This window comes from Neurospora crassa, linkage group IV (genome assembly GCF_000182925.2).
Source record: "Neurospora crassa OR74A linkage group IV, whole genome shotgun sequence".
Lineage (NCBI taxonomy): Eukaryota > Fungi > Ascomycota > Sordariomycetes > Sordariales > Sordariaceae > Neurospora > Neurospora crassa.
The window spans coordinates 4749172-4770706 of NC_026504.1; the positions used below are offsets into that span (position 1 = coordinate 4749172).

At 49.4% G+C, this 21535-nt stretch overlaps 5 protein-coding genes and 2 non-coding genes across 8 annotated transcripts; 3 read left to right on the forward strand and 4 right to left on the reverse strand.

Annotated features, from left to right (window-relative positions):
• The first annotated feature begins 175 nt into the window (after positions 1–175).
• On the forward strand, positions 176–248 carry NCU15195. The gene has a single exon. It is a non-coding gene; the product is annotated as a tRNA-Val (tRNA).
• A 252-nt stretch (positions 249–500) lies between these two features.
• NCU06979 (cyclin domain-containing protein) lies at positions 501–2000 on the reverse strand. The gene is made up of 2 exons (XM_957526.2): positions 1647–2000; positions 501–1557 (listed from the first exon to the last, which is right to left on the reverse strand). The coding sequence occupies exons 1-2, from the start codon at positions 1983–1985 to the stop codon at positions 727–729; spliced, it is 1170 nt and encodes a 389-aa protein (XP_962619.2). The 5' UTR covers positions 1986–2000; the 3' UTR covers positions 501–726.
• A 497-nt stretch (positions 2001–2497) lies between these two features.
• NCU06980 (hypothetical protein) lies at positions 2498–7577 on the forward strand. Its single transcript, XM_957527.2, has 4 exons — positions 2498–3042; positions 3157–5312; positions 5369–5942; positions 6025–7577. The coding sequence occupies exons 2-4, from the start codon at positions 3177–3179 to the stop codon at positions 7098–7100; spliced, it is 3786 nt and encodes a 1261-aa protein (XP_962620.2). The 5' UTR covers positions 2498–3042; positions 3157–3176; the 3' UTR covers positions 7101–7577.
• A 322-nt stretch (positions 7578–7899) lies between these two features.
• NCU15196 lies at positions 7900–7972 on the reverse strand. The gene has a single exon. It is a non-coding gene; the product is annotated as a tRNA-Lys (tRNA).
• Positions 7973–9647: 1675 nt separating this feature from the next.
• On the reverse strand, positions 9648–13340 carry NCU06981. 2 transcript variants are annotated; one of them, XM_011395907.1, is made up of 5 exons: positions 12612–13340; positions 12297–12468; positions 11890–12230; positions 11594–11713; positions 9648–11498 (listed from the first exon to the last, which is right to left on the reverse strand). In XM_011395907.1, the coding sequence occupies exons 2-5, from the start codon at positions 12436–12438 to the stop codon at positions 10920–10922; spliced, it is 1182 nt and encodes a 393-aa protein (XP_011394209.1). In that variant the 5' UTR covers positions 12439–12468; positions 12612–13340; the 3' UTR covers positions 9648–10919. The 2 variants fall into 2 exon arrangements, with proteins under 2 accessions (XP_011394209.1, XP_011394210.1); XM_011395908.1 differs by lacking the exon at positions 11594–11713.
• A 642-nt stretch (positions 13341–13982) lies between these two features.
• NCU16867 (hypothetical protein) lies at positions 13983–15886 on the forward strand. Its single transcript, XM_011396131.1, has 2 exons — positions 13983–14103; positions 14164–15886. Exon 2 carries the CDS (start codon positions 14308–14310, stop codon positions 14629–14631), a length of 324 nt encoding a protein of 107 aa, XP_011394433.1. The 5' UTR covers positions 13983–14103; positions 14164–14307; the 3' UTR covers positions 14632–15886.
• A 1866-nt stretch (positions 15887–17752) lies between these two features.
• NCU06983 (hypothetical protein) lies at positions 17753–19763 on the reverse strand. The gene is made up of 2 exons (XM_957530.2): positions 19402–19763; positions 17753–19331 (listed from the first exon to the last, which is right to left on the reverse strand). The coding sequence occupies exons 1-2, from the start codon at positions 19490–19492 to the stop codon at positions 18133–18135; spliced, it is 1290 nt and encodes a 429-aa protein (XP_962623.1). The 5' UTR covers positions 19493–19763; the 3' UTR covers positions 17753–18132.
• Positions 19764–21535: the final 1772 nt, after the last annotated feature.

Sequence of the window (21535 nt, forward strand, 5' to 3'; positions counted from 1 at the left end):
GTTGGCGGCATACAACAAAAAGTCAAAGAGCTTGTTCTTCGTCATTGAATTGACGCTGTCGTGAAAATTCTACCTAGTCTGTAGGTAGATAGTAGCTTGTATGTGTGGCACCAAGTGGATCGATTATACACGACGATACTTGTGGATTACGACGGCGTGACATTTACCATCGTTGGCTCGAATAGTGTAGTGGTTATCACGTTTGCCTCACACGCAAAAGGTCCCAGGTTCGAAACCTGGTTCGAGCATCGCTTTTTGTCTTGATAAGGATATTGTCGATTTTGCTGTCTTCCCTTTCTTTTTTGATTGTCGCTTTTCTTCGTCTGCTTGGGCATCATATGTATTTATCTATTGAGTGGTCGTCGAATGGGATAAACCGAACAATATCAGCCAGATACAGATTGATAACTTGAAGCCAGGTCCTTATAACGTTCAAGATGTGATTACGACGACTCAGCAAGTTCACAAGGTGCCTGAAGTGTTGGTGAGCAGCGGTAATAGTAGAGCATCAGTGTAAACCTGGATTGAGAAAGGATTGGACACGAGCCTTAAGTGAAGACTAGCTGACAACTTCAATATGCTCTAGAACTGCTGATAGCCTTACGTTCAAATCATTGGGTATCTTGGTGACTTATCCATAAACCTTCTTTCTGGTATCGCTTCATCAGCCGACCCGCTGTCCTGAGTTTCACCATGTTGAACAAGTTCGTTCTGGCAGAGCACACATCAGGAAGCACTGCCCTCAATCTCCGCCATCTTTTCATCCATCCTCCTCGCCATTTCCGCCTCCATATCAACCGGCTCTTCAGATCCAACACCAGTGATCCCACCATCATCATCACCGTTGCCAAGACTTATACCCCTCCTCCTTAGTTCACCCTCTATATCCCTCCTCGTAATCATACCGCCTCTTTTGCTACCACTTCCTGTCCCCGCCTTCATCCTCTCCACATCCTCTCTCATCTTCCTCCCCCAGGCATCCACGCTCCTCATGCCCACCACCAAGAACCCCAGCTCCTCCCGATCCACATCAAATACCTCCCACCACTCGCACTCGGGCATCTTGGCGCCCACGTCCTTAGCCGCGTTGTAAATAGCCGCCACGGCCAGCGCGTTCGGCTGGCTGGTCAAATACAGCATCTGCGGCGACAGGAGCGCCGTGTTCAGGTACGGGAGCGTCCGTTTCGATATCGTGGACTTGGAGGTGTTGAGGAAGTCGAGAGCTTGGAGGTATGTGATGGCCAAGGGGTGGGGGAGGGAGACGTGCGTGTCGAAGGAGAGCGCGTAAAGGATGCGGGATTCGCAGCGGAGAAGACGTGTGTGGAAGGAGTTGTAGACGTGTTCGGGGAGGTAGTAGTCGTTTGGGATGTTGGTTGGTGGTGATGGTGGTGGTGGTTGTTGTGGTGGTTGTGAGTCGTCGGACGTGGGCGCGGATGATGGGTGGAAGAAGGTCGAGGATGGAGAGAGGAGGTAGTTGTATACGAGAGCGAGGTCGCGCGGGGAGCGAGGGTATGGGGATAGTTTGGCGATTAAGTAAACGGAAGCGGCTGAGATGTCCTGGGAGGAGGGAGGATGCATTAGTGGTTTGTTTATGATGAGGCGACTTTGGGGGAAGGAGAGGAGGTGGAAAGAAGGGAAGGGCTTACGCTGAATTCATGGGACATCATGGGTTCCACTAGCCAGTATCGCGCGAGGAGGACATTCGCCTGGGCTGTAACAGATTGTGGGAGCTGGAGGAGCAGACCGGCTGCTTGGGTGAGGCATTGGGTTGAGAAGAAGATGGCGTCTTGCAGCTCTGTGGGAAGCGCGCTGAAGGAACGCCGTTGGTAGAGCTGTTCTGGCGTCGCCAGGGGATTGACCATATGCGACATGATTGCTTTGTCGGCTGGAGATGGTCTTGAATTTGATTGAACGTAGAGGGTTTGTTTTTGTAAAAGATTGAGTAACTGGCGCAAGATGAAGCTGGAGGACATCGCGAGCTGCATTGAACAAAGGAATTGATAGCTGACTTCACGGACTCGGCAGGCTGCGCTCACGATGCACTGTCTAGGGTTGGGGTTGTACGAGCATCACTTACACGATCAAACGAGTCTCGTGGAGCCATGTTTTAGTTGGGTTTCTTTGCCCGTCAGCAACAATACAAATCGTTGTACATCTAGAGAACATGAAGTATGCTGCTTTCATACACCTAAAGCGCTCTTTGAACTACAACGATTTATCATACTATTTCATTGTAAAGGTATAGCTAGACTGCTTGACGGATGAAGTGCCTTTTCAAGTACCTCAAAAGTACCTGCGTTGTGAGTGCGGAGCTGTCACTAACAACACTAACAGACCGAGGACCCCACATCTACAGAGGCAGGCAAACGCTAGCAGGGTGCTGGCCGGATTGAGGATGCCGCGCTAATTGAATCACGGGGTGACGTGAAGTCGAGGTGGGGTTTCCGCCTTAACACGCGTGCTTATCAGATGTTTAGGGCACAGAAGGCGCGTTTGTCCCTCTGTTGCCGCCCCTGCGAGTGATTCGGATTCTCAACTCGAAGCAGCGCACATCCCCGCAATTCCACCCGTCGAAACCGAAACCCGCCCGGCCAATTCCTGTGGGTTCGGTCTGTTCAGTTGTCTTTCTTCTGGCCCACTCAAACAAGTAACTTTCCTGAGACATCTACGACATTCGACATATGGCTGGATCGCGGTTTTTTCCCCATTTAATCTCGAGTATTCCACACAGTCCCGTCCTTTCAAGATCGTTTAGAATTGTCTACTTCGTTTGCCCACCCCACCATACCATCTTCGTCACAAGTACTCGCAAGGGCTAGACACTTGCCTGACGCTTCCTTCACCTGAACGTCAAATGACGCGTCGCGTGTTACTACGCGACTCCGTTCTTTCGTATCCTCCATCATCATCACTGTGGCATTCCGGGCAATTGCGACTTTGACGGAGTGAACCCCCTACAAGTCGGCCCTCACAGAAGTCTGCTCTCATTGTCAAGTCAACCACTGGGGCAAACAGACTAGTGTAACCAGAACGATTTGAAAGGTATGCCTGTTCCATCTTTGATATAAAGACTATCCCCGATAACCAATAGGATCCTGCGGACGCAATCCTGTCTCATAATCCTGCCGCAAGCTAACTTGGCCTACGTACATACAGACTTTCGCCGCAGGGAAACCATGGCTGCAGTGAAGGGCGAACCCCGCGATGACAGGGGCTTCAATGCACCGCCCACACCCACACATGACGACGAGCCTAGGATTGACCTCCAGTGGCTCCAAGAACTCGTTAACGACAGCGAAAAGCGGTCGGTACATGTCCTCGAGAGGGCTGTCCGTGTCGGTGTCAAGGCTCTCGAGGGCCTCAAAGGTCCCCTCGAAGCCGCCAAAAATCTTGAGGACACCTCAGCCGCCCAGTGGCTCAAGTTGATCAATGATGTCCAATCTCGCGCTAAACCGACCCGCACTATTGTTGGAGTCGTAGGCAACACAGGAGCCGGAAAGTCGAGTGTCATCAGTGCCGTCCTTGATGAGGAGCGTCTTCTGGCCACAAACTGCATGAGAGCTTGCACGGCATCTCCCACAGAGATCTCTTACAACGACTCAAAGGACCCCAATGAACTCTACCGTGCCGAAGTCGAGTTCATCACATCGGCCGAGTGGCTAAAAGAGTTGCAAGAGCTCTACAGCGATCTCCTTGACGGAAGTGGTGAGGTTTCGCGCGAGAGTTCCAACGAAGATAGCGAGGCCGGTATCGCCTATGCCAAGATCAAAGCTGTCTACCCCCGCCTCGTCAAGGACACCATGCCGAAGCATAGTCCTGTGGAGCTTGTAAACCAGCCCTCGGTCCGCAATGTGTTAGGCACGACAAGGAAGCTTCAAGCCACCACAGCTAGCGGTCTCTACCGTCAACTGCAGTCCTACGTCGACAGCAAGGAGAAGAACACAGACAAGTCGATTGAGTACTGGCCTCTGATCAAGGTTGTTCGCATATACACCAAGGCCTCTGTCCTATCCACAGGAGTGTGCCTCGTCGATCTTCCCGGTGTCCAGGATTCGAACGCCGCAAGAGCTGCCGTTGCTGCAAACTACATGAAGGCATGTACCGGTCTTTGGATTGTGGCACCCATCACCCGCGCTGTGGATGACAAGACGGCAAAGTCTCTGCTTGGCGATACCTTCAAGCGCCAGCTGAAATATGATGGCGCATATTCAGCTGTGACTTTCATTTGCTCAAAGACCGATGATATCTCCGTTACTGAGGCAGTGGAGAGTCTCAATCTTGAAGAACGTGTCTCTCAACACGAGACACAGATTCGAAGCAAAGAGGACGAGATCAAGAAGCTCAAGAAGAAGCTCGGCGATCTCAAAGACCAGGAAGCGGCGTGTGACGAGATCCGCGACCATCTTGACGAAGAAATGGAAAAGTGGGATGTACTACTTGATAAACTGGACAAGGGAGAGCAGGTCTACGATCCGGCTGAAGCCCAGCAGACCAAGAAACGAAAGCGTCATGGCAGAGCACGGGGAAGCCGCAAACGACGTAACAACGACCCCATTGACAGTGACAGCGGTAGCAGCAGCGACAGCGGCAGCGACGGGGATGGAAACGATTCGGATGCCGAATTGTCGGATTTAAGCGATAAGGAAAATTCTGACCCTAAAGCCGGCGAAGAAAAAAAGCCATTGACGAAAGAGGAGATTGAAAACAAGATTTCTTCTTTGAGAGAAGAAAAGAAGAAGATTCGTTCGGGTATCAGGGATCTCAAAGACCAGGCAAAGGAAACCCGGACGGCTATTAAGGAGATTGAGTCTGAAAAGAAGAACTTGGAGTCGGAGGTCAAGGCTATCTGCATCCAAGGAAGAAACGAGTATTCCCGGACGGCTATTAAGAAGGACTTTGCCATGGGAATCAAAGAGTTGGACCAAGAAACTGCGATCGAAGAGGACGAGGAGAACTTTGACCCAGATGTCGACCTACGGGACTATGACAAAGTTGCTGAGACTCTTCCAGTTTTCTGTGTCAGCAGTCGTGCTTTCCAGAAGCTGAGTGGGAGGCTGGTGAGGGACAAGTTTAACAGCGCTGGGTTCCGGTCACTCGAGGAAACTGAGATTCCTCAACTTCAGGCCCATGCGCAAAAACTTACAGAAAATGGTCGGGCTGCTAGCTGCAGACGCTTCCTTGCTGACCTTTCCCAACTTCTCAACTCGCTGAGTATGTGGGCGACCAATGACGGCACACGGTCAAACCTGACCGACAGCGAGAAGCGAGCGGAGGAGAACCACTTGCGCAAGCGGATTGATCAAATGGAGCAGGTAAGTCACTGGCCTATCCCCGGCCGCGGTGCTAGTCAGCTGCTAACATCTCGCAGGAACTAGATGACGTGGTAAAGGAGACCATGAACAACCTCAAAGAGGCACTTGCGGAAAACATCTATGAAATCTTTGAGAAGTATTTGCCTGTCGCAGCAGACAGGGCCTTGCCCACCGCCACGGGTTGGGGCGCACACAGAGATGCAGGTGGGTTGCTTTGGTCAACGTACAGAGCCACCTGTCGCCGGAACGGTGTGTTTTCTGGTGCTTCGGGTCCTCGAGACTTTAATGCAGAGCTCATTGAACCCATTCATACGCCATTGAGTACTACTTGGGAGCGAACCTTTCAGCGCCGTCTTCCCGGCGTCCTGACGAACTTCGCCAAGTCCACCAAGCTGTTGCTCGAGACCTTCCACAGAGAGGCAACAATTCGGACTCAACAGCGTGCAAATAATTACCACGGGATCAACATGTTGTATCAGCAACTCCAAGCCCATTGCCAGAAGATCTCTGAACTACCCGATGCACTGAATGCCATCGTTCAAGAACAACAGCGTGATGCGAATCGTAGCTTCGCGCCTACTATTCAGACCCAGATGGAGAGGACGTATCAGGCCTGTGCTGAGGAAAGAGGTACGTGGCTAACCGGGACGTTTGAAAAAAAAAAAAATCCCTTTCGGGCAACTTTGCTAATCACTTTCATCTTTTTTCACAGGCTCGGGATGCTTTAGGCGAATGAAGGACATAATGGAAGCGCATGTTGGAACCCAACGTATGTCGATATTCCAGGCTGCCACCCGCGTTGTACAGGACCAGCTTGGTGTCATGTGCAGGGAGCTCAAGAAACGGCTTCAAGATGAGGCTGACGATCTCCACGACATACTGCGAAGAGATTATCTTTCGGCACTGGTTGGAAGTGAGGTCGCGAATCGTAAGGGGCTACCCCGGGTAGAGCGAACATTGCGAGCAGAGATGGTGCCGTATTTACAAAAAACCGATCCTTTGTTCGCGCCCGTTGTCAAGGGCGAGCCTGAAGAGCCTGAGAAGGTCGAAGAACCGGAGGAGCCGAAGCAGGAGAGGGCTGCTAGCGAGAGCCTTTTTGTCCCTCCGGACGCCGCGGCTAATGAAGCTGCCGATGATCATGACACGACCATGGTGGATGCATCGATTGTGGACACTTCGGTGGTTGATGCATCAATGGTAGATGCCCCTCCGCCATCTTCGGGACCAACTGCAACCTCTACCATCAAGGCGGAGCCCGTCGAGCCGGCCCCTTTGCTGAGCAGTAACCAAGCTTCGGTTCCCGCAATCAAGAATGAACACGCCGCGCCAGTTCAACCAGCTGTTGAACCCTCTCGAGCCCCTAGCGTTGCTGCTCCTGAAGCTGCTGCCCGGCCTGAGCCTCTTCAAGCTGGCACGGCTGCTTCTGAGGTAGTCCAGGCCGTTGGAGTTGCTCATGAGCGCGCTCGAGCTGCTACTGCTGGCCCCGACGCCGTTGGAACTGCTATTGCTGTTCCTCAGCCCCTGCGAGCTGCTACTACTGATCCTGATCCGATCTCTAACATCAAGCGGGAGCCACAGGGTGATCACAACCTGCTCGCAAGCTTCTGCAGTGAGCGCAATCCAACCTCGGACGACGAGGAAGAGTTTTCTACCGCGACAGAGGGCGAGGAGGACGAGGGCGAGGATGACGAGGACGATGACAATGCTGAATCGTCATCAGATGAAGACAGCTCCCGGGCCCCAAGTGTCGAGATGGACCTTGTGAAGCCAGAGCCAATCGATCATTGAGTGGCTCTATCATCTCGTGGGTTGCTTGTCAATTGTTTATAATACGGCGTACATGATGGATGTTCTTCGGTCTAGGAGTTATTGGTGATTGGGAAAAAGATGGAATAGGTCATTAAGGACGTGATGTCACCATTGGGCGTTACTGGCGTCCTCGGATATGGCAGGAAAAGATGGCGGTCTTTTGGTGGTTCATGTTTGGGTCGATGTGGTCATTATTCATGTATATGCTGGGTGTCGGATTCACTTTCTGAGCACGATTGTGCCATTTGTGTGTTATGGTCATATTGGAATGCTTTCCGAGACTTGTTGTTACGATATACATGAAAGCCAGCTGGAGAAGTAGGTGAACAGACTGGTTCATGATGGGACATATATGTCTCCCAGCACGCCTCACCTGCACAAAGGTTTATGTACAGTATCTTGTAAAATGATGATAGATCCTATTCAGTGTACCACAGGTAATTGGAAGAAACACTGTTTCCAATGAACATGCGTCATCAACAAGTCTATGTAATATGGTGATATGACTTGGCGGTACGGCTTACTTCCTGTGCAAGAAAATAAATGATAAACGACGACGGTACCATGAAGACTGAAGCGAGATGTCGACCCGCTACCTTCCTAGCGACTATAGGTACCAATAAGGAGAACATATTTTGCGAGGAATGAAAGAGATAAAAGAAAAAGAAAAGAAAAAAATGGAAAGGGAACTCAAAAAGAGATCGATTCATGAAATTTGAAAGAGATAATTTGCAAGAAAAAGATGATGTTGTCCTGTCACCAGGAACATCGGGAATTGAGCCCGACGTGGGGGTCGAACCCACAACCTTGAGATTAAGAGTCTCACGCTCTACCGATTGAGCTAGCCGGGCGGTTTGTTTAACCGCCATTGGATGATGCTGAACTGACCAAAATGTTAGACCTATGTACGCTTGAGCAACTACCTAGTGTATCTGGCATCATGCATGCATGCGTACCTAGGGGAGAGTGAGGATTGCATTTGGAAAGAAGTTACGGATAGATCCGCCGCGCGCCGTTCGAAAGGTAGGAACTTGGAACTTGATAACCCTTTTCTTCCTCAAATTACATCAGTTTTGCATGTTTTTTTTTGGATGGATGCATGGATGTGCTACACTACACTACAAAGCAAAGCAAAGTTTGAATTGTCAACAAAAAAAGCAGAGAAGGTCCGTCAAGGGAAAAAAAAGAACAAGGCCAGATTAATTGATTGATTGATTGATTAATTGATTGATTGACTGATTACTGAGTCAAAAGCCCTATTTACCGAGCGAGCGGAAGAAGCGCGACTTGGACACACAAGAAAAGCAAAAACAAAATCGTTTGAAACATTTTTTACGATCTAGAATAGTCCGAGATTACCACAGTAGTGTGTACATAAGGTACATACATAAGGTAGATGCCGGACATTCCCCTATTTTTTTTTTTGGTAGATGGATGGTCTGACTTGCTTTCTTTTCTTTTCTTTTCTTTGCTTTTCTTTGCTTTTCTTTTGTTTTTGGTTAGGCTGTTACCAGGGCAAGCAGGTAAGGCAGGGCAGGCAAGTAAGTGTTCCTCGTGGTTTCTAGTGTAGTGTAGTGTAGTGTACATATGATTCCCTCCCGAGGATCCCGGCACGCGGCGGCGCCGGTACTCAGTCACTCACTCACTCACTCACTCCGAGGTCTTCGGGTGGAAAAAGTTGAGATTGTTCAACATTCGACTATAAAACGCATCACTACCATCGGACTACTGCGGCGTCGTTGCAAAGGTTCCCAGATTTGTATGTTGTTCTCTCTCCTTGATAGGCATTCTTCGCAACACCCGGTTTTCATCGGAATGCCGAGATGGGTTCACGTGGACAGCATGCGAGAAGAAGCAACGAAAGGACACAACGTGCATCTTCTCCATGACTTGCATTCCAATGGGATCTTTAAATATCCGAGAAACCCCTTTTCCCTTGCATATATTTTATGTACAATGATGTGTAGTATCTACACCATGTGCCTCGATATGTGTAGTGTACGCGCGGCAAGTGGATATGACATGTGTCGGTTGCGCATGTGTAAAGCACAAACAGGAACAAACTGCGTCATAGACTTTCTTTTTGAGAAGTTTCACACATCGTGTATCTGCCTTTCGGAGTTTATCTGACAAAACTGATTTGATAATTCAATCGCTCCTATGTCTTTTCATCCTTTGTCCCTTGTTTTCACGTCAATCTGAGCTCTTACTCAATTTTGCAGCAAGACGTTGTTGTGTTGGCCCAACTCAACCCAAGACCATCGACTACTGTCAATAAATGAGGATCTTCAGCAATTGCATCACATTTGCTTCCGTGGTGCCTGCATTGGGCCTGCATTGGGTTGCTTCGAGATCGGCGGGCTTGAAATCAAATCTGCGGCTTCCATCGATTCTTGGTTTTGAGTTTCAGGTTTTTTCTTTCGCCACACAGCAGAAGACCAATCGGATCGGAAATCTGCCCACCACTTTTGTTCCTTATTTCCCCATCCGTTTCTCACAAACCCTGGACAACGAGCCAAGTGAGCCGTGCGGTGCGCTCCATCCCCTATCTTATTTCGTGGATGGAGATCCATTCGGTCGTTGCTGTGGAATGCGACGTCGATTGGTTCAGCAGCAAGGACATTCCGAAGCTCACCCGTGCGAACGGTCATGTACGATGTAGTAGTGTACACACCATCACCGTTCAGGTACCCGCCAGATTTGGTACTGTACACACCCTGACTGGTTCGATAAGACAAAATAAGGCGGATGTGCTGCGAGGGTAGATCAGGAACAACAAGCAAAACTGAGATGAACGCCCGTCAGGAACAGGAAGTGATCACTGGCAATCTTGACAGCAGGATAACTCCAGTAGCCGCAGTGACGAACGACACCTTGACACCCCATCAATTGGATACATAATGCTTTACACAAAAGCCCGTCAATCAATGGCAGACAAAAACCATTTTTGGTTTCAATTCAGATAGGTATTCGGTTTCCAACTCTAGCCGTGGGCAGAAATTTGGGGAGCCTGTAGGCCATATACCTTGGCTTTGCTATAAACTCCCACACATACAGCTTCAATCCCATAACCGCCGCAGAAGCCGCGCTTCCGCAACACTGATCCAAGCGCACACAAGGTCATGGTTCAGTGATTGTTGTTTCCAAGTAAGGTTTGGTCGTGCTTCCGTATTGTCCAAAAAAGAAAGCCGTGAAATATTGAATTCGGGGTGACGTCAAGAGATTTTCGTAGTCTCGAATTACCGAGCTGAGGTAAACCGTTGTGTAAGCGGGTTGGGTCAGCGTTGGAGTCAGTTCAATCGAAGCCAAGTGATCGATGTCGACAGGTGGAACAGCTTCGAGGTGCGCGGCGAATCGTCTGGTACAGGAACCTCGATCAAAGACACGCAACAGCAACCCAAAATTGTTGTGGAAAAAAGTACAAGAAAATTAAGGCAGGTAGATAAGCAGCGTTGGTCGTCTGTTTGTATGTGCGCATGCAAGTGTGGTTTAACATGGATAAAAAAAAAGCGCCGGAAAACCCTCGAGAATCGCAACATGTTCTGACAAAAGCAGCAGCATCCCTCTTCCCTCTCTTTTAGTTCCCCCCTGTCCGGCCCCCAAAAGCAAACCAAGCCCGCCTACCACCCAGTTTCGGAAAAGATGAAACGCAAGAAAAATAAACGCCGTGGTATCTCAATGCAAATGCAGAAGACAGTTGATGAAAGTGATGGGATGATGATGAGGGGGATAACGATGTAATCGCGAGGAAACGTTCGTGTGCGTCGTGAGTAATTATCGAAGCCGTCCGCTTAATCCTCAATCCTCGGCAATGGGATCCGGGTTTACGGCTCTCAGTACCCGGGGCTGACCGACAACTCGTCTCGAGTAGTCCTGGTTGTCCTGAAATGATGCAATACTCTCGCGGCTCTTGTTTTGGCCGTTGTATAGAGCGCTGCCGTATGGATTCAAGCGTGGGTCGACTGGCATCAGCGTGCTCCTCCTCTTGGAGGCCGGTCCATCCCCCCATGCTACCAGCTCGGGTGCAAAGCGAGTTTCGGTGACTGTGGCGCCCTTTGATCCCGAAGAGCTTCCGCGTGGCGATCCGAATGAAGAACCGCTCTCTTCGTTCTGTTTCCTGCGCTTCATGAACCAGATCCAGAGTAATACGCCAATAATTCCCAGAGCAGCGACGACGCCGAGGGCGATTCCAACTGCTGCACCCGTGCTGATTGCCTTCTTCTTTCCATTGGCTTCCGGTTCGGCGAGCTGACCTGCGCTGGTGGCTGTTGGGGTTGGTGTGATGATCACGGTTTGTACTTTTCCGCCAACGGTAACGGTTTGGGTGCTTGGCTGCATCGGATCTGTTGTAACGGGATCATCGGTAGTTTGTGTCGCCTATCCACAATGTTAGCCTTGCATGCACCCAGAAAGCTACGGTTAAATGCATGGGCTGACGAAAACGAATGAAAAAGGGTACAAAAAGATCATACAGAAGTAACAAGGGTGGTGAGAAGAGAAACCACAGTTGAGGAAGCCACCGAAGACTTCAGCGAGGGAGTCACAGTCACTGTTTCTCGAACAGTGCTCTGGACAGTTTTGATGGCAGCAGTCTGCTCAGTCTCAGTCTTGATGATCACCACAGCCTGGACAGCGAGATGTTTGACCAAGGGTGGGGAGTTTCATGATGTAGACTCGAGAAAAGATATCGAAACGCGCCGAGAACGGGAACGCTGAGGGCATTGTGGAAGTTGGGGGTTAAGTAAGGAGAAACAGGGAGGATACATACTGTAGTCGTGGGTTGAGTCGTGGGCTTAGTTGAGGATGTGGTCGTCTTGGTGGCTTGCTGGGTGGTGGTGCCGGTTGACGTTGACGACGCCGGCGCCGCCGTGCTGGACGGCTTGATGCCCGTGATCTTGAGATATCCGTAGAGGGAATCGCCTCCACACCAATCTGAAGGATATCCGGGACAAGGATTTGAGCATTGTTTGGACGATACCGTGTTGGCTGAGTTCGGCACAACATTGGTGCACCAACAGCTTTTTTGCCAGACCACAGCAAAGGCGTACTTCTCCGCGGCACTAGAACAGGTTCCATAGCACAAACCCATGGACTGGTAGTCGCTCTCATCTGCAATGGAGGTTAGTACAGTCTCCTTGGGAACATGGCGATGACGGAAGGTCTCTAGTTACTCACTTGCGTCCATGCCAGGGTCAGCCGTGTTGACGGTGGCGCAGTAGGCAACATCATGGGACGGGCCTACGGCCAATGCGTTTCCGCAAAGCGAGGCCACTAGGGCAAGACATGCCCACAAACGGGCAGCTCGTTGGCGTGCCATTGATGATGCAGCAAGGGCAGAGTGAAGTATCTGGTGATGATTTTGTTAGCGACCCGAGGAGTTGATGCATATTTTCTCCAGCTTTGGTGGTGTCTGATATTGCTGGGGTCTTCCTTTTGGATGAGGTCGACACAGCCAGAATCTCCACTTTGGCTTCCGCGACGGGAACATACCTCGTATTTCTTGGCTTTCCCCCTCTCGGCCACCTATTGAGCGATTACAACAATAATAACAACAACAACACCGAGTGCCCCCAGAAGCCCGTGATCCTTTTTCCAAAACACGCAAAGTTACGAAAGACGGAATCGGAAGTTTGTCGATCTAGAAAGCCATTGCAAGCCAGCCGGGCAAGCTAAGGTACTGTAACGTAGCGAAGATGGTCCGTGTTCAGGGAAACCACGTAGTGAGACTTTTTTTTTCTGGGTGGTGGATGAAGAAGCGACGTGGAACAGGACCAAAAAAGTCGAAGCAACTTCCAGCTAAAGAGTCACTTGTCGTCGTTGTCGTTGTCGTCGTCGTCGATTAGGTAGTAGCGGGAAGTGAGATGGACGTCCGAGGCAATCAGGCTTTGACGATGGCCCAAAGTGAGGTCCAGGGATGGAAGCAAGTACGTAGAAGGGATTAAGGGAGTTGACAGTCGGGTCCTCTACAGGAGTTTGACGTGGTGCTTGAGCAGGAGAGAATTGGGGGAAGTCGGGCAGTGGCAGACGGAGACGAGTCGCAGATGAGCAGCGGAAGAGGAGAGTGGGGGGAGAAGGTGGGAGAAGGAAGTGTTTGCATGGAAACGAGACGAGGGACAGAGAGACAGCGAGATCGATCGTCTGCAGAGCACCAGATGGGAAGGAGTGGACGGACGGAAAGAAACTGAATGGAGACAGACGACAAGGCCGGATGCAGGTGGAGGGGAGGGGGCTTGCCCAAGTGGCAGCTAAGGTGTACAAGGCCCGGGCGCAGGCCACAATCACGCTACTAACCTTTTTTTTCGTTTATCATACTCTCGGGCAGAGCAGGCATACTGTTCAACACTCATAAGTACCTAACCACTTGCACAATTTGTGCCCGTACCCCCTGACCAGCATTGGTGAGGCATTGCCCCATTGTCCACCTATGACAGCGAGAAAAAAAAATGAATCGCCATGGCAGCGAGCGAGTGCCGTGCGATGCGGTGTCGGCGGGGGATCTGGACGGGACTGGACACGACACACGACGACAGCCACGAGCGAGCGACGACGGGCAACTGGACTGACCAAGACACTTTCCCGAAGCGGAGCCCTTTTGCCCTTGAACTTTGATCCGGGGTGGAGTTGGCCGCTGCCACTGGGAGGAGCCTCTTTCTCGTGAGTTGTGAGTGGACAGGGATGGAGCAGATACGAGTCCACCCTGACACCGTCTGATGCTATGTCAGTATCGTGTTTACCACTTTGGCATTCAGTCGTTTGTGAAGTCGTGTTCCTGCACCTGACCCACGAGCTGCATGCCGCGTATAAAGTTTAAATCCCCCCCGCACATGACATTGAGGTGGTCGCATTTTCGTCCAAGGGAAGGACATAACCAACCAAGCAAGCGACAAAAGGCGTGGTAGGTAGGTTATTCGGAACACACGGCACTATTGGACACCTCAACTCGTACTTGAGATGGAGGAGCGGGAAGGCAGCCGATCCAGAGGTACCTTACGCCTTCTGCCCCCCCGTCACAACCTAGGAACGAAATTAACAGCGCGATAAGAAATCTACGATAGGTTGGCCATTTCAAGCTTGGGAGAAATTCCAGAGCTTGGCTCACTTGGCGTCGGGTTGTTGAAGTGGCCCTTGCCAATGTCGTCACTTTTTCTCTTGGCACTCCGCTCGCTTCCCTTCGTCTCGTTTGGACATGGATTGTCCTGGCGTCGCAGGTACGTTGGAGGTGCTCGCTTCTGTTAAGGCCTTGACGGTGTGCTTCGGGATCTACAGTACCGTCTGTCGCCTCACTGCCCGAGTGTTTGCCTGGAAAACGAAACGAAAAACACCCGGACTGCTTGGCTGGTGCCAGCCTTATCTGAGCAATCCACATGCAAGGTACTCGGTACTTTTGACTTGGGCGTATTTTCTGGACTGCCTCAAGCGCGCATTCCCCCTTCCTTTGCGAGCCTGCCTTGACTGCAGTGAGTGCTCTTCGCTTCGGCACCATGCCTTCCTTTGCCTGTCCGTGTCTTGAAGCACCGAGGCTCCTCAGCAAAAGGGAGGGGCCGCCGCACACAATTTCAAGGGCAGCGACGATCACGGAGAAGTGAAAACCAAACCGAAAAGCAATTTCATTAGGTCCCCGTTCATGTCCGTGTTTCGCACGCGACATGCCGACTTCACCCACCTCCCTCCCAGGCACTTCAAGTAGCCGCTTGCAGATTTCACCCGCGCCTGCCAGGCCCATCCCTTCAGCACATGAGTCCATGATGCCGAGATCTTCGACACAACAAAGAACCGCAGCGCTGGATTCCGGAAGCTGGAGCTCGCAACGGGCGGACTTACTCCGCTCTTCAGCTCTCAGGGTCCATTCGTCTCGTCTTCGATTATTCGCACACTCGCAAGAGTCTCCGAAAATGACTGTCCATCAGGCGGGTTGTTAGGTGATTTACTCCACTCTTCAGCTCTCACGGATCGTCTCGTCTTCCAGTCCCGGCATCTTCCATTCGTCTTCAGATGGAGGTCTCGCGCCTTCCTGTGGCTTTCGTGGACATCTACCCCTTCCACTTTCACGAGCCTTGGGCCTCCATCCTTCCTTCACCCATAAGACTTGCCCTCTGGCGCCGTAGCTATCTAGGCAAGCCACAGCAGCCAATTCACACGCGTGCTAACAGAGAGAGACTCGTCTGTTCCATCAAAGAACAAATTACATGGGCTGATGGTGTTACCGCTCTGCAAGGACTGCCCTTTAAAGAGACTTCTGCTTACCATCTCCAAACAAACCAAAAATGGGAGGGCTGCTCATGAGCCTCGCTCGATTGAGAGACTTGCGTTTCTCTTCGGCCATAATCAACATAACCAAAGCAAGGGGGCGTGATGCACATCCAGTGTTACGCATCTGTTGCTTCCCACAGATATGACTGACCCTGAAAAGTTTCAGCTTGGCCTTTCCCCTTTGTATATCTCATGTTGCCTTCTTCACCAGCCTTTCGACCTTTTCGGGACCCGCACACTGCCTGATATCTACACTACACAGGCCTAAACGCTCTGGGTGAACACGAAGCAGTGACACACTATTCGAGGTAATACGAGGGCACGCCTCTACTCAACCTGCATCACGTATGGTGTACGCTAGGACAAAGTAGTGCGGGGGTTGTATGTGCACCGGGCATGTTGAATTCTCGAACGACATTCCGAATCAATCCCACCCACCATCCATCGTGAAAGTACGGAGTAAAATGTATACTATCTTTCATACTTACGATTCTGAGCCAGTTATGATTGTTAAAGTATACTTCCTTATAACCGGTCCTATGTCCGCCGCTTCCTTGATGAACTTGCAAGGGACTGCAGATTTCCAAGGCCTAGGATTGGTTTTCATTGTGACTTATGAGAGATTTACCATTCGGCCAGCCAGTTGGGGAGTCGACACGAGGCGAGACGAGCAATGCCATCCTGGCTATGCCAACATGTCCTGATGATCGACAAAAGCAGAGTTGAGAAAAGACTTGGACGAGTCGCCGAGTGTTTACGCAATTCGGGACGTAAATTCAGTCACCGGCATTCTTACCTCATACTCTCTGCTGCTGGCAAGTTGTGTATTTGCCAAGTATTCGTCTGAGCCGCCGACTGGTGATGCTTGCCGGCCATAAAATTCAAGAGATGAGGACACTACACCACTGCATCTTCAGTGTCAGCCGCTCCTTGTTCGGATACGGAGATAAACGGGACCGGTCTCTGCCCGTCCCGGTGCGACTTCCAATGTGCTCCGAGAGGCGGTCAATGCAACGCCCTAGAGAGCTGATGAGATCACAAGTCAGCCGTGTGGTATTACCCTCTAGAATGCCTGCCTTGCTTGCGTTGGCGAGGGTACGCGTACCGGACTGTGAGTAATAATCATATTCCCCTTTTCAAAACCCCCATTTCTGCCTCTTCTCCAGGCATAACCCGTCGCTTGGTCACTCGAATGCATGTGTCGCCGTGACACGGCATGTAACACTGAGTGCCGTGTGGCCGTGTCCTTTCTGCGGTGAACCTACAAAACCGGAACCGGCAATCAAGACCGCCGCGTTCCGTTTCATCTTTATCTACCGAGAAAGGCGTCTGTATAAAGATGGTTGTCATTCGTTGGTTCAGATGGAGACTATGGGGATACACGCACAAGGGGACAAATAGGGTTCGCTATTCCCTGACTGACCGATATGCCTTGTGCTTTATGCTTCGGTCACACAAGATGAAGTGCGGGAGGCCTCGTCGCCTCGCTTCTCTTTTTCTTTTTCTTTCCTTCTTCCGAATGTCGGCGACTGTATTTGACATGTTGGACTGCCGCCTGCCGCTATTGTGCTCGTGCTGCCGTTGTTGTCATGTTACTGTCACCGACCGATCTGTGGTCGTTAGTGTCTCCTTGTATGTGCAGAGGGAACCGCTTGAATAAAAGTCATGTGCAAACTCTCAAGTACTTTCACTTTTACTTAATCAGTTAACGTTCGTCGTCATGTTACTATTGACTAATAATTTTCATCGACTTTCCAACATTCCCCGGTAACCTCAATGGTAATCACTAAATAGCGACTGAGTATCATCTCAGACACCCGGTAACAGTAACGGGTGACCAGCGCGAACTGACTTAGACCTGAGCGACCTCATTTACAACAGTTTCCAGGCGCTAGTTCAACCGCTATGCCTTCTTAAAAAGGCAATGTAACTATATGGGGTGACGGACACAAGAGAAAAGTACGCAAATGACAGCGAATGAACCGACTCGGCCGTTAGGCTGAAACAGGACGAGACAAAACAGAGGACGGGAAGAGAGACTAGAGGAAGCAAAACATTTCTGGGATAGGGATGTGTGTGTGGTGTTGTTTGATACATATGTCTTCTTGTTATCCCTTGTTACTCAAAAGTGTCGTTCAACCACTCGCTGCTACAAAAGAGAGAAGTTATGCCACAACACCTGACAAGCGTCAAACTCGAACATTCGAGGAAGCAAGGTGGCTGACACACTGATATTAGAAGACGTTGAAGAAGTTCTTCCACAAACCTCGTTGGTTTCGCAGTGGCTTACCTACCTACCTGGTCAGGAATATGCCGTATGAGAGCTTCCACGTTTCTTTTTCGAAAAGAGGAAAACGCCGGCTAGATTACAATGTACGAAAGGCAGAACAGGTTTTCTCGTCTTCAAAGGCAAGAGTGATCTTAGCAATCTACCCCATCGTATGTCTTTCTATCGATGAATATCAAAGTTTAGCCCGAGCCAAGGTGAGAATGAAGAAATCTTCCATTCTCAAGAGAAAAAAATAAAACAGAAAGTAGATACAGAATCTCTTCATCATACCCTAAGGATAGATGCACGTTATGCTTATCCACATATCCTTTCAATCCCATTACTTCCATCCATATCTTCACCCCTTTCCCGCGTATCTTATTTACCCATTTAGGTACCTACCTAGGTATCCAACATCCTCATCCTCATCCATCATCCTCATCCTCACTTCATTACATTTTCAGCTTAGTAGGCCCCACCATCCAGTCCCCCCTAAGCAGCAACAGGCATAAGATAAACACAATCACTCCTAACATCCTTCCCATCCTTCCCCCTCGACAAATAAAGCCCATTCCCGCACGACAACATATTCCCCCGTCCTCCATTCGCCGTCTGCGTCGACGTCGACAGCATCAGTTGTCCCGTCCCCGCATCTACACACCCCTTCACCCGCTCCATCGTGCCGGCTACCACGCCCGCCTCCACCTCCGCTTTGAGCTTGGACCGCACCGACACCGTCGCGCCCTGGTCGCTGGTCAGCACGTAGGCCGCGTACACGGAGGTCTGCCCGATGACGGGCTGCGCTAGCTCGAGGTATCCGTTGGAGTCGAGGACCCAGGTTGAGGACAAAGAGGTGGCGGTTCCGGGAGCTGGAACGCCGGAGAAGGATTGCCATGCGATGACGGAGTTGCCGACGAGGTTCATCCATCGGGTGGAACCGTCGGGGAAGGACGTCGAAGTGCGGGCGCGGAAGGAGAGGCCGCGCGGCTGGCAGACTAAGGGCACGATGGAGACGGGCGTGGATGTGGTGGTTGCGGTCTCTACGGCGGAGGAGATGGTGAGGGTTGTGGTGGCTGTGATTAGGTCTGTAACGCCGATGGTTTCGGTTACGGTGTCGGAGACGGTTTCGGTTATGGAGATGATGGCGGTGGAGGTGGTAGAGAGGGTGGCGACGTCAGAGGCGGTCACGGTTACGGTCTCAACGGCGGCAACGGCAACGCTGGCGGTGATGGTGGAGGCCGTGATGCCGATGCACTTGCAGGCTTTGGAGTACTGGGACCAGTCGGCGCAGTCGGCAGTGGCGTAGGTGGGGAGTAGAGGGTTGGCCTCCTCAACCTGAGTCATACGAGCCTTCAACTTCAAGGCGTCAATGTCAATGGGGTGGTTCTTGTAGATCGTCGAGGTGGAGGTGACTTCGGGGAGAAGCGAGATCAAGGTCGTGGTGTAGGAAATGGTGACGGTCTCCGTGAGAAAGTCCGTCTCAGTCGTCGCTGAAGTGACTGTGATAACCTCGGTGAGGATACGGGTCTCGGTCGAGGCGATCTCCGTCGTAGTCTCGGTGAAGAGGACGGTGTCAACGGCGCTCTGGACGAGCGTGACGGTTTCCGTGTAGGTGCTTGCTGATGGGGTCACGGTGACGATGAGGTTGGACTTGCAGTCCATTACTCCCTCGAAGTCCGCGAGAGCAACGGCTGTGGATAGTTCATCGTCAGTTCATGAATCTAACTCTTGGAGCACATGAACATTCAGGTTTAAACATACCCTTCAAGCAATTGTTGCTGCGACAGCAAGCAGCAGAAGCCACCTGCAGCAGGGCAGCCCCCGAAAGGGCGACAACACCAAAGTTTTTCATGATTTGAACGAGTGACTAGACTGGAGTAAAGGAATGACTGAGGTGAATCCAACAACCTTGAGGTGAAGAGAGATTGAAACTGGTTGTTGGGACTCGGGTCCCTTTTTGTCACCACTCCTGTTGCCCATTCCATCACTTTCATCATTTTACAGACTTTCAGCTCGTCGGCGGCGCCCTCTTTTGGTCGTAAGAATTGATAAATCGACCCGTTGTAGATTCAATAGCGTCGAGCGCGATGGGGGAGCCGCCAATGTTTGCTCAGAGCCGAAATGGGTTATTGCCGGCATCAGGGCAGTTCGAGCTCGACGGTCTAGACTTCTGGACTTCTTCACCCCTGAACCCATGGGCTCAGCCGCGTCCAGTCTAACGCTTTTCTGCCTTTGCTAGCGAGACTCAATTACACAGTTTGACAGTACCGGGCCGGATAAATCGACTGTGTGCCCAGATATTTCGGCGGTGTGGGGGCCGCCTGGCCAATGATACACCCATGTTCCCGCCCGCCAAATTTCCACCAAAATGACATATGTGCAACATCTACACACGATTTACACAAACGAGGCTTTCTGAGATGTTGATTTACGTGAATATACTGAAATTGTAGAGTTCATATTTATACTAGTATAATTATAAATCTACTAGTATTGATACTGTTAGCTCGATTGGGAGAACTAGTATAGTTATTGAGATTGCTATTAGTTAGATGGTAGCGGCTAATATAGATTCAAATATAATTATAAGGGGGGGGGTATTCCTTAATATGAAGGCACTACTATAGGCTGGCGGTATTATTATTATTAATACCTATAGTATACTAGTAATAGTGGCGGTTATTATTAATTTGTAAGCTCCTACAGCCGTACTTCCAATTATACTTCTCTTTACCGTAATTCTTTCAACTCCTAGAATTGTACTTTCAATCTCTCTATCTCTAACCTCGTACTCTCAACTACCGCTTTAGCCTCTTATTCTCTCTAATTTACTAATATTACTTTAATTATCCTCTTCTTCTTAGGAGGAAGCTATATTAAAACTTTAAGGGGGGTATTATAAAATAGATTATATTTAACGCTACCCGAAGAGAGGAGGGGAAGGAGAACGGGCATAGCGGGTATAGGTTAGGCACCGTTGTAAGCCTTCTAGTAGTTAGTAATAATTAAGAAAGGATCTCTCTCCCTACATAGTACTAGCTATTTTGTAGGTAAAGGCTATAAAATATATAGTTAGTACACTAGATAAATAATATTTAATAGGATAATATTTACTATATCTAATTTAAGCAACCAATATTTATCAACTATATTTTAAAGTATAGTACCGTTCAACTGTACAATATTAAATATCCTATACTAATAAAGTAAACTATACTACCTTGTAAAATAAGTAAAGTACTTTACTTTTAATTCCTTCAAATTAAATTATAGTCGTTTAAAATTATTACTAACTAATTAAATTTACTATTAGAGTAATTTAAAATAAACAAAATTAGTAATAAACTTTAAGTCCGCTAAAATAATATATTTAAATTTCGCTACGTTTTTTGAAATTTAATATATATATTTAATTATAAAGTTCTCTTTCAACCGTTTAAAAATTTCAGTAATAGCGCCCAATAACTAATTAAAATCAATATAACGATTTTTAAATAATACTTTTAAAACGCTATAAGCACCTTTAGTACAGGAAGTTACTTATATACTAAAATTGCGGTATAATTTAATAGCGAAATAGGCAAACTCGTACCTCAACGGGAGGTAAACGTAGAGAAGGTAATTAATTATAATTATAAAAAAAGGGATTAGTAATTTTATAAATAATAATAGATAGGTATAATAATTGTACCTTTTTATTTAGGGAACTCCTTCAATAATACCTACTAGTACTAATAGAATCCCTCTTCTATATTAGAATATACTACTACCCTCTACGTAACTAAAATCCTATCTACGTTGTCGATCTATTTATAATTTGAACTATAAGGGGCGCGACTATTAATAGGCTAAATAAAGGGATTCTTAGTCCTTAATTCGAAGTAATAATTCTAAT